Source organism: Chinchilla lanigera, unplaced genomic scaffold (genome assembly GCF_000276665.1).
Source record: "Chinchilla lanigera isolate Chin_1 unplaced genomic scaffold, ChiLan1.0 scaffold00047, whole genome shotgun sequence".
Lineage (NCBI taxonomy): Eukaryota > Metazoa > Chordata > Mammalia > Rodentia > Chinchillidae > Chinchilla > Chinchilla lanigera.
In genome coordinates, this window is record NW_004955448.1 from 9,421,924 (window position 1) to 9,433,404 (window position 11,481).

The 11,481-nt window shown below is 39.7% G+C and overlaps 1 protein-coding gene across 1 annotated transcript in view; it reads left to right on the forward strand.

Annotated features, from left to right (window-relative positions):
* Positions 1-10,996, forward strand: part of Gfm1 (G elongation factor, mitochondrial 1) — a 42,344-nt gene extending 31,348 nt beyond the window's left edge. The window contains exons 14-18 of the mRNA XM_005393104.2: positions 2,721-2,883; positions 4,266-4,410; positions 8,957-9,117; positions 10,065-10,118; positions 10,272-10,996. Coding sequence (XP_005393161.1) covers positions 2,721-2,883; positions 4,266-4,410; positions 8,957-9,117; positions 10,065-10,118; positions 10,272-10,403 — 655 coding nt within the window. The 3' untranslated portion in view covers positions 10,404-10,996. The remainder of the gene's footprint in view (positions 1-2,720; positions 2,884-4,265; positions 4,411-8,956; positions 9,118-10,064; positions 10,119-10,271) is intronic.
* Positions 10,997-11,481: the final 485 nt, after the last annotated feature.

The following is an 11,481-nucleotide window of genomic DNA, read 5'->3' on the forward strand; positions in this document are numbered from 1 at the left end:
TCAGCTATGAGAGACTGCGGGACACACAGCACAGTAAACTAGAGGATGATATAATTTGGATGAGAAGCAAATTTTTAAAATGCTACTGTCCACCACTCTGCCTTTACTGATCTTAGAAAGATGAGGCTTTTGACAACATCACGCTTCTAACTTGAATCACTTTGAGTATTTCGGTTTCATGATTACAACACACTTCAAAACTGTATACAGAGTATTACATGAAATAGCTTCGAACAAAAGCAAGGTTTAAAGCCGCTTAAGCAGCAGCAAGCTCGGTAAGCAGTGCATTTTCATGCTTATTTTCTTCATTCATTTGTTTTGTCACATTTAAGAAACTGTAGCTTAGGCTGTTCTTTGGGTAGGTCAGGAAGCTGAGGTTTCTGTTAATCAGAACTATGCCCAGAACTTGCCTTTGGCTGGCCGACTTAGAGATTCTGCTCTTTTTTAAAAACATGTTTTGAAGGCTCTTTGGGTAGACTTACCTGTTTATGTTGTGGTTAATGCTGTAAAAAATAAAGTGAACAAAAATGAATCTGTCGCAATGTGTTGCTGTCTTTATAGGTTTAAAATTTATAAATGAAGATTTTCTTTGAAGTACATTTTAAAAAATAAACAATAAATTATTTTTCATCCTTTCTAGTTACATTAGCCAACAACTGAAGTATCTAGAGGATGAAAAGGTTGCTTTACTTTTCCTTTTTTTTCCTGAGGGTATTGCTATGTAGTTCAGGCTGGCCTGCAAGTTGTTGCGATCCTTCTGCCTCAGCCTCCTAAGCGCTGGGATCACAGGTGTGAGTCACCATACCCGGCAAGGCTGTTTTTCTTAAGCCTTTTTCTAAGAAACTGAAGGTGGTGGTGCTTTTTCTCTCCCCTCCCCTCCTCCCCTCTCCCCTCCCCTCCCTTCTCCTCTTCTCCCCTCTCTCCTCTTCGTCTTCCTTTCTTTGATGTCATTTGTGTGTCACCCAAGCTCTTAGGTTGTATGTGTGTGAACTTTTAAATTAAGTACTTCTTGGGTAGTGTCCAGATAAAGTGACTTAGTACATACTCATGACTCAGAAATCACTCTTCATTGATAATGAAATTTTAAGTTTCACAAATTGCTGGTTACATTTCTTAATATTTGTACCACTTAGAGAAATACGAAGTACTAAACTTTTCTAAAGTTGCTATTTGGAAGCCTTAAGAATACAGTCATCTCTGGATGAAAGCTAGTAACACAGGTTATGGCATAGCTGGCCTTTAAAAGTGCCTCTACCAACTTGAGCTCTCTTAAAAATATAATTATTACATTAAAAAACTTAGAGGCTATTTAGGTGCTAAATAAATTAAGAAAGATCAAGAAAATTAAGAAAATCTCATGTTTGGGTCCTTGAAATCTTAGTTACCCACTACAGTTTCATAAATGACTAGTTATCAGTCCATGATCCTCAAATTTGAAATGATGTGTAGGTTATCTTTGCAATAACAAAATTATTGTGGATCTGTGGGATCAAGTAAATTATACCATAAATTTATGTAATTGTATGAATATAAAACAAAAATGTGTGTGGTTTACAATTTTGGTGTGACTATACATTCAAAACTAATATAAAAATTAAAGACAACATAATTTTAACATTAATTTTAATGTGACAGGTGATGTTTTGCCAAAACTAAATTGCCTGTCTCATGCCAGTGGTCTGACCATAGGACAGAGGTTCTTTTGCCTTCGGCAGTTTTATATAGCTGCCTGCTAAGTGGTCTTAGTTTCTTTTCACCTTTTTATCTAAACTCCTGTAGAGTCTGTCTTCCTATTGTGCCCTCTAATGGCTTGTGAAGTGCATCATTGTTTGTAGGTTGTTCGTTTACAGTCCCTGTAAACTAGTATAGCTACTGTGGAAATTGGTATGGAGATTTCCTCAAAAAAACTAAAACTAAGAATGCCATTTGACCCAACTGTCCCCTTTCTAAGTATCCTCCTCAAAGAGTTAAAGTCATGTTACAGTGATGCGAGCACACCCATGTTTACAGCAGCACCATTCATAACAGCTGAATCTTTGAAACAGTCTATAAGCCCATCAGCAGACCGCTGGATAGGGACATGTGGTACAGTATTTGTATCCAGTGCAGTACTACTGTGCTATAAAGAAGGGTAAGTTTGAGGCATTCATATGGAAACGCATGCCTTGAGGCCATATGTTAAGTGAAATAAATCAAACAAGTTCAGGTATTGCATGGTTTCTTTTACCTGAGAAACCAAAATCCAGGAAACAAAAGATAAAGGAAGTAGGGAGATGTTTTCAAATGGGAAAGGAAACGAGATGGAGGGAGGGATGGGAAAGGGAACTATGGAATAAATTAACTACAGCTATCAGCGCTCATGTGTTCAAGTACTTGTTCTCTGTTCCAAAGATTTCAGGAGAGAATGCTATTCTTGGGAAGGGAGGCAGTCCAAGTGTGTACATTCTTCCAAATGTAGGTTATTAGATCAGGAGCCTTAGACTGAGCTTTTTAATTTGGAAATTCAGGATTAGCAGAGTTAAAAACCATCCCAAGTACAAGCAAGAACAGAAAGGGGAGAAATGTTTAACTTGTGCGATAAACTCTTGTAGTAGGGCCATCATATTCAAAAGAAAAGGTACAAGTGATGCAATGGTTCTTGTTTAAGTTAGTTAAGAGTTATTTGATTCTGTTAACTGCATAATGCTGTGTTGCTTTCCTCCCCGCTAAACCCCTTCCAGGTTTGAGTTTACGCATAAGAAACAGTCAGGTGGTGCGGGCCAGTTTGGGAAAGTGATAGGTGTCCTGGAGCCTCTGGACCCAGAGGACTACACCAAGTTGGAGTTCATAGATGACACGTTCGGCACAAATGTTCCAAAACAGTTTATACCTGCTGTAGAAAAGGTAAATTTTAACAAAGCTTTGTTGCACTTTTGATGATTAAAAAGTTTATTTGGTATTGACTCACAATTAAGATATATGGTAGTTCTTGGGAGTTTATGAAAGTTCTGTGTGTATCGTTGTCATGGAATAATTCATTAAGATCCCCAGCACCTGAGTGTGCGGTCATCTCTGCTGCTGGTCACTGTTCTCTGGTGAGTCAGTGTTCAGAACTAGTTCTTTTATTTGTAAACTGACTATAAAATACTTAACCTGCAGCCTTCACAAAATAAGGCCATGTAGCATTTCACACAGACAAGGAGTTAATGTTCTGTTTGCTTTGCACAGCATTTGCTTTAAGGCTGTTGTATACCTAATAGAATGTGATGGAAATATTCAATGAATGTATAAATTTTTAAAATGTATGACAGCAAAAGATTTATTGGCATTAATGCCACTGAAAATACCTCCCCTTGCTTCAAACAACTTATCCCGTTGTTCTTACCACTTTCTGGAGCACTTGTGGAAGTCTTGTTCTGTTAAATAATGATGTGTCATTAAAAATACAGTGAGTGTTGGAGCCGAGTGCGATCAGTGGAAGGCGGACTAATAAAAGCACTGCAGTGTTCCATCATCCACCTTAGTTACTGCGTCTGGCACCTTCCCCTGCTTCCGACTCCTCCCCAAAGTCAAAATGACCGTAAATGTAAACATTCTAAACTTAGCATACATTTACTAAAATTTAATAGATTGCAGCCACGACAGCACAACTAAATGCACTCATAAAAGAGGACTTCCAGAACTGCTTCAGAATGTGGCAAGAACAATAATAGCATGAGTGTATTTAAAGTAAGGGCGTACATATTGAGGGGGATTAACAGCAATGTATTTTTTACTATAATAATTTTCTAAACAAATTTTAAAGATGTACTGTATATTTTAATCACAGCTAGTAAGCAATTTTTTATTCCTATCCATTAAGCATTTGGGGTTTTTGTTTGTTTTGCCTTAAAAGTCAAACCGCCAATTTTGATGGAGGTTTTTGTTTAACAAGTTGTTTGCCTTTGCCTTTCATGTATCTCCATTGTAAAATTAAGATCATGTTGTGTTTGTAGCGGATTATGAGAGTCACGGTTACGAGAAGATGGTCAGTAACGCTGTCAGCATCGCTTTCTATCCAGGTTGCACCTTTAAGGAATAGACCTTTCCAGGGGAGTACTCATCTGGATGTCTCAGCAGTGCAATTTAAAATGCTAATTTAAACTTTCTAAAAATTTTGTTTGAGGGATGAAATATTAACAGACATAAGAACATTATACTGTGAATGCTAACTGTCTTGGCATTTTGGCAGTGCGTCCGGCAGGTGAAATTCCCTCATTTCTGAAGTCACATTTATTCATTAATAGGGGTTTTTGGATGCCTGCGAGAAGGGCCCACTCTCTGGTCACAAGCTCTCTGGGCTCCGGTTTGTTCTACAAGATGGCGCGCACCACATGGTTGACTCCAATGAGATCTCATTCATCCGAGCTGGAGAAGGCGCCCTTAAACAAGGTCTGTGCGTCTTAGCACCCTCTGCCGTACTGTGTCTGCTTTCCCTGTTAGACACTCAGGGTTCAGAGAACGGCACTGTTCTCAGTCTTCTCGACCAGGGAACGCTTGGTAGTGGATAAACATGTATAGATGGGAGGTGAGGATACATTACTGCGGTCTCTCTCTTGCAGAATTCAAAGCTTACCCTGTTCTTCCAAACTATATTTTTTATGTGTTTAAATGCATTAATAATCTAAAGTTAGTTTTTAATAGAAAAGATAAATGCTCAGAAATACAAGAAATGTTTTAAAGTTATGTTAACCACAATCATACTATTTTTAGTGAGTTATTTAAATGTCAGGAAGTCCATAAATTTGTAAGTATTTTTTTTATGTGTCACATTGTAGGCTTTTAGGCATTTTGAGAATGGCAAAGTATTTCGAAAGAATTCAGTAGACCTAGCCACCATGCAAACTCCTTGCTAAACAGATAAAACTGTCAGCCTTTTCCATGGAGAATAATACATATATTAGGTACCTGTATTAAACTCTGATGAACTAGAACCCCAAATAATTGTAAACATACATGACTCTTCGCCTTTAAGAGAAAAACTAAGTGACAGTATAATAATTTGACATTAGTGTTACTGAAAGGAGTTTCAAAGGTGTGTCCTGAAGCCAGAAAATTCATTCTTCTAGTCATCCGTATCGAATCTGTTTATTGTTTTGTGACTCACTGGTAAGTAGGATGCTGGCATAAAAATGAATTATTCATTTGATTCTTACTGCTTCATGATTAAAAGAAAAATGTTTGAAACATCACAGGTTGCCCCCTAAATAAATGCAATTATTATTTGTTAAAGAAAAATAAAAGTTAAATTATATTTGAAGTAAAAATAAAAATTGGCTTTTACATTCCTAGAAAAAGAAAGATAAAAATGTAACATCCGGTCTAAGGAAGTTCTTGCCAAACATAGTAAGAAAACCAACTTTTCAATATCCCTCCAGTGAACGCTGTACAAGCGATTCAAGGTGAAAATGTTAGTAATGAGCTTATCAGTTAAAATGATAATTCTTATGTGGTAGCAAAGTGAACTATTATGTGTTATATGGTATATTATCAGGATTAGAAGAAAAATACTTGTTCATGTTGTCATGTATTCTAATTTGAAATAAACTTTCAACTTTGTCCCTGAGAGGAATCAGTGATATAACTTAAAACTGAAATGTGCAGTTTAGTGTTCTCTGGCCATGTTTTACTCTGTGAATATGACCATGGCCACCGTTGTGTGTGGCCAGTTTGTAGAGTGCCGTAGTTGGTCTCCCCGGGAACACTGAACTGACAGCCACTCTGCAAGAGAAGTAAGCCCAGCCAGAATTATACTACCGGTTTACTTTCCTCGATGAGGTACTCTTCTCGATCTCCTGCCCCATTTCATGCCAGGCTTGGAGTTTGAGTCCAGACCCGCTCCTACTTACTGTGCAGAAACGGGCAGGTCCTCTGGACGTTCCCGAGGCCGCTTGGTAGTAACTCCATGGATGAACGTACTTGAAGGCATTGGCGGCGTCCGTATCCGGGCTTAGTGAATACCAGTCGTTCTTCCTGGTGTACCGCCCTTGACTGGCGCTGTGCCTTGCCACCCGTGCCACAGCGGTTTTGTCTCAAGAGTGGTCAGGATAGCATTTTGGATCGCTTATGTGCTGTGTGTTAGGCGTGTCCTGAATTATGCTTATCTCCATGTGGTGTTAGAGTTGAGAAAGCTCAGGCTCAGGCAGTTCATTGAACAGCCCAGGCTCATTTCACTTCCCGGTCAGTGCCAGAGCTTCGAGGTGAACCCAGGCGAGAGTCAGCCCCGATCACCCCCTCCCACGACCGCCGTAGCCCCCGGCCTGCCGTGCGGATGTTATTACTAGCGGGTTGATACAGAAACGGCGCCGTTTCTGTCTGCCACTTTGGCTTTAAAAAATCCTGTGATGCTGGCAGTAGTTTTACATCGCTCCTTAAGGAGCTACGGACCACGGACATCTGCGTGAGGAAAAAGTTGCTTTCAGGACCTGGCTGCCTCGTGGCTGTTGAAGGATGACAGGCGAGCCTGTGTCTGAGTCGCTCTCCCGGGCGAGAGTTGAGGGCATTTAGAAGGGCGAGGTTCACTTGAAAGGGAGTGAGACGGACTTGCAAGGAAAGAGGAAACGAAGGGAAGCAGGGTGAGGGAGTGTTCCAGCCCTGGACAGCTGTCTCGGTTTAGATCTGAAGTGTCCCCCGAAGGCCTCACGTATTCAGGGGACGCTGTGCTTGGCCCTTGGACGAGCTCCTGCCGCAGGTGCTGTTGGAAGGCGGGGCTGGTTGCAGCTCTGTCCTTGAGGGGGCGGCCCCAGCCCCTCCCTCTGCCTGCTCCCTTATGCCGTGAGCTGAGGGGCTTTGCTCCGCCACGGACTTTCTGTGGTGCTCTTTCTGCCTGGGAGCCGGCCGAACACGAGAGCAGGAGCGGAATCCTCCCCAGACCGCCAGTGCAGTGCACCTCGGGCTGCAGGTGACGGGACTAACACAGCGCGCCGTCTTCAGCGGGTGGCTCATAGGCACTGAACACGTGGCCTTTGCTTCCCTTTGAAATCCGACCCTCTCACAGTCCAATTCTTTTACATTACTGACGTGTTGGAAGTGCTAGACAGATGTAAAAATAAAATAGTCTTAGGTGCCTGTTTAGAAAAAATAAAACAAGAAAATGCTACATAATGTGTAACTAAATCTGGATGTGTCCGCTCACAGCTCATTCTGGGTCCCCTTTCCAAATTAGTCACATGTCTTCAGAGCAAAGGAGGCTTTGCCAACCCTAGAAACTCTACTAACCCAGAAGAGACGCTGCTGCTTCTGCAGTCTAGAATCGTTACTCCACTAGAGCTGTCTGTAGGGTTTGTCAGCGTTAGCCAGTAAACTTCAGGAGTTGGCTGCATTTCTGTAAGTTGAGTTATTCCCCTCTTCAGAACAGAGTTCATGAGGACAGATTAGTCAAAGGTAGGTGTGAGTGAGGATATGATTTACATTTAAAGATGTTTGTGAGAATGTTGATACTGTTAGCCCTCTGTATCCAGGGGTTCTGTATCAAAACTATTTTGAGAAAAAATAAATTCCAGAAAGTTGCAAAAAACAAAGCTTGAGTTTGCCGTACCCTCAGCACTGCTGAATTCCAGTGAGTGATGTAAGGTGTAAAAGCTCCACTGTTTCCTTCCCATGAGCCTTTGAGCATTGTTTTTCTCACTCTTGTTCATGTACTGCATAGTTAGACATGGTTGCAACAGCACTGAACACGCGGTCTTTTTTTGGTTACTATTCCCTAAACGAGACAGTGGAACAAGTAATTTACATAGTATTAGGTACTAGTGGCCTAGAGGTGATTCTTGAAAAACTAGTTGGGAGGTTGTCCGTGGGCTATGTGGAAATGCAGAGCCACTTTATAAAAGCACATTGAGCTCCCGTGAGTTCGGTGTCCACAAAAGGACCTGTAGCCAGTCCCTCACTTTTACTGAGGGATGTCTCTATTTCAGTGCTGTTCTTACCATTATTGCACTTAATCTAGTAGTGTCTCTAGAAGTGCTTTAATGACCAGAGAAGAGTGATTGCTAAATTATTAACAAGTCGATGCTTCTGAAAAGCTATGATTATTTTGAAACAAAAGTTTCTTTGTCATCTTTGTGTCTTAATGCTTTTGTTTGGCGATAGTACAGCCAGTCTGAGGCTGAAGTCTTATAAATGAACTACAAATGTTTGAGGTTTTATTATACTGTCCCCATGTTGTTGTACTTAACCATCAGCCATCATTTGTAATTGAAAGAAGTGTCCTGCTCCTGTGTTAAATTGAACAAAAACAGAGACATACATGTTGAGATTTAGTGCAGAGATGATTCGTAACATCTAGTCCGGTGTCTTTTATATTGTAGGAAGAAATGTGAGTCCTGGACAGAGCATGTTTTCACAAAAGCCATATACGTTACAGAGAGAGCAGAAACTAGAAACTGGTTTTCTGATTTGTTAGGTTGGGAAATTGTTCAGTTTAAAGAAAACACAGATCTCAGGAGTGACTTGATTTACCTTCAAGTATATGAAGGGTGCCTTCTGCACCCCCTGCCGTGTTATTTTCTTAGTATAAAAAATAAATTTCTGCCAGGAACTAACAAGAAAGAATAGAGTTAATTTTAATGAAAGACTTAAATAATTCCTGGAATCTGAAGATTTCCAAAGAGATTAAATGACACAGCTGGACAATTTTCATAATAAAGGACTTGATGACTGATGTTTTAATATCCTTTTATATTCTTCACAGTTTTATGAGCTTTAAGGATAAAAATATGGTAATAGAAGTAATAGTACAAAAATTAAATATTAATGTTATTTTATTGGAGTTAGCTTTCATATAGAAGGATGACTATTACTGCTGAGAAAATGCATCCAGATAGTTTACAATCATTTGTTGGTGTGACTTGGGAGAGTACCACCTGTGTCTTGATCATAAAGCTGGAAAAGAAAGAGTTCTAGTTTGTTTAATGATCAAAAAAATTTTTTTTAAACCCAGCTGTGGCCAGTACAACATTGTGTATCCTGGAACCTATTATGGCTGTGGAAATCACAGCTCCAAATGAATTTCAGGGATCAGTAATCGCGGGAATTAACCGGCGCCACGGGGTAATCACAGGGCAAGATGGAGTTGAGGACTATTTTACACTATTTGCAGATGTAAGTACTATTGGTCATTGCTTTTTAAAAGAAATTCTGTTTTAATCTTTAGAAGGAGATCAGTTAGCTTCTGTTTTTGGCAGTTGTAGAGCAAATTGACACATTTCCCAGTTGAATTTGTGGCTTCTGTATATGTGGCAATTTCTGTAATTTGCTTTTTTAGAGCAACTGTGTAGGCGTGATGCTAAAAATAAGATTCATTTCATCTTGGCCTTTTGTGAATGTGCTATTATTTAACAATTATTTTTTTCTTTCTCATTTTAGCTTTATTTGCATAGCTGTTGTATTATATTATGTATAATGTATTGGGATAATGTTTCATTCTCTTGCTCTCTACCTGTTTTTACTTAAATCTTGTGGGAGGAAATCTGTCATATTTCAGAAGGCCTCCTGGAAGACACTACGATCAGCAATATTAAATTACCCAGTGAGGGGTGGGCGGTACAGCTCAGTGATAGAGGCAGCCCAGGTTCAATGCCCAGCACTACGAAAAAAGAAAAAAGGAAAAGCAAGTATCCAATGGAAATTCGTAATAACATTTTCACAAAAAAACCCCACATTTTTCCCTGAATGCTTAAGCTGGTGGCAGAGAGTGGAGTACGGGTAAGGAAGGCAGGCCTCAGTGGTGTCTGCTGTGTAAACTGGAGTGCGTGGTTTCTGGTTGTGGCTCTCAAATACGGTTTCCACATGGAACGATACAGGTGTTGCTCTTTGGCTTTTAGTTCTTCCTCTTTTTTTGGACTGGGACTCGAACTCAGGACCTTGCACTTGCCAGTCAGGTGCTGTGCCACTAAGTTATATCCCCAGCCCTAGCTTTTAATTCTTTAAAATAAAAAGTAATAAGTAGGAACCTAAACCTAAAACATTACATAGCTTATATATCCTTGCATTTTTCGCAAGCATTTTTCAATAAGCAATGCTAAACTATCTGTTGCACTTGTTTTTAGGTCCCTTTGAATAATATGTTTGGTTATTCCACTGAACTTCGGTCGTGTACAGAGGTAAGCAAGTGTTTCAACTTTATTATAGTGCTTCTCAAAAGAGCACTTTATAAATGATCAAACTTGTGAAATCCTGACTGCATGACATGACAGTTGGAAAAAAAAAATTCATCCTGTCTCCCACTTTCTCCCTGTCTCTCTCTGAACTCCTAGGGAAAGGGAGAGTACACAATGGAGTACTGCAGGTATCAGCCGTGTTTACCATCTACACAAGAAGACCTTACTAATAAGTATTTGGAAGCTACAGGTCAACTTCCGGTGAAAAAGGGAAAGGCCAAGAACTGAACTTCCTCATTTTATTAATTTTAATTGAATCTGCAAGGTTTGGAAATGATAGATTTCAGTGGAAAAAATTTAAGTTGCTAAAACAAATTGTAGGGCCTTTCCTATTTCACATTTGCGGGCTTCTATTGTATTCAAAGATAATTCTACGCATATCTCAGCTTCGTTGATTTGGTTTTATAGTTTATTAAAAAAACCTCAAAAAAGATGATTATTACAGTAATGAAATGTATTTAATATTTATTTAAGGGAAGAGACTTACTTCAGCTATACTTCTAAGTTTGGAATATTTGTAAACTTCTTTCCAAATTTTTTTATCATGAACATTTTGAACGTACAGAAATGCTGGGAAAACAGTGCACAGAATAGCCATGTACCTTCTAGCTAGATTGAGCCGTGACTGTGGTAACAATTTGTATAAGAAGTAATCGTCTGTCTCACACACTGACTTGAAAGTAAGTTTTGTGTGTATCATGACACCTCTTACAGTGTCATTAGTGAGGCAGGCAGTTTTTGTGTGAGTGGATTCCACATGTTCTTTTTAAATTGTATTTTAAAGAGAAAAAAATAAAATTTCAAAACAAGATAATAAAGTAACAATGGTTAAGACATTGCATATTATCTTCAAAAGTAGAGAAGGGCTGAGGGCCGGGGACATAGCTCAGCGACATAAGTGCTTGCCTGGCAAGCCTGAGGTCATGAGTTTGATTCCCGGTATCAAAAAAAAAGAGAAGGGTTATTAAAACACTAGCTGAATTTCTAGCTTGCTTATAACCTGTCTGATTGCCTCAACTTTAGTTTCTGCAAATTCCTGTTTCTGTTTTAAGAATACAGATGTTACTTGCAGTCCTACCTAAAATAAAGAAATCCTTAGAATGCTGTTCTTATTTATGTTCATCTGAGTTTTTTTCTGTGTCCTCTGTAATGGTTGATACACCGTGTCAATTTGAGAAGTTTAGAAGTTTAACTAAGTGACTCAGCAGGGGGCCAGGGTCCTGACTTTGTGAACATCCCGAACCTGTGCAGGAGGACGGCAGGGGGATGGTGTGAGCGCTGCGCGCCCCGCAGGGAGCCTGCTTAC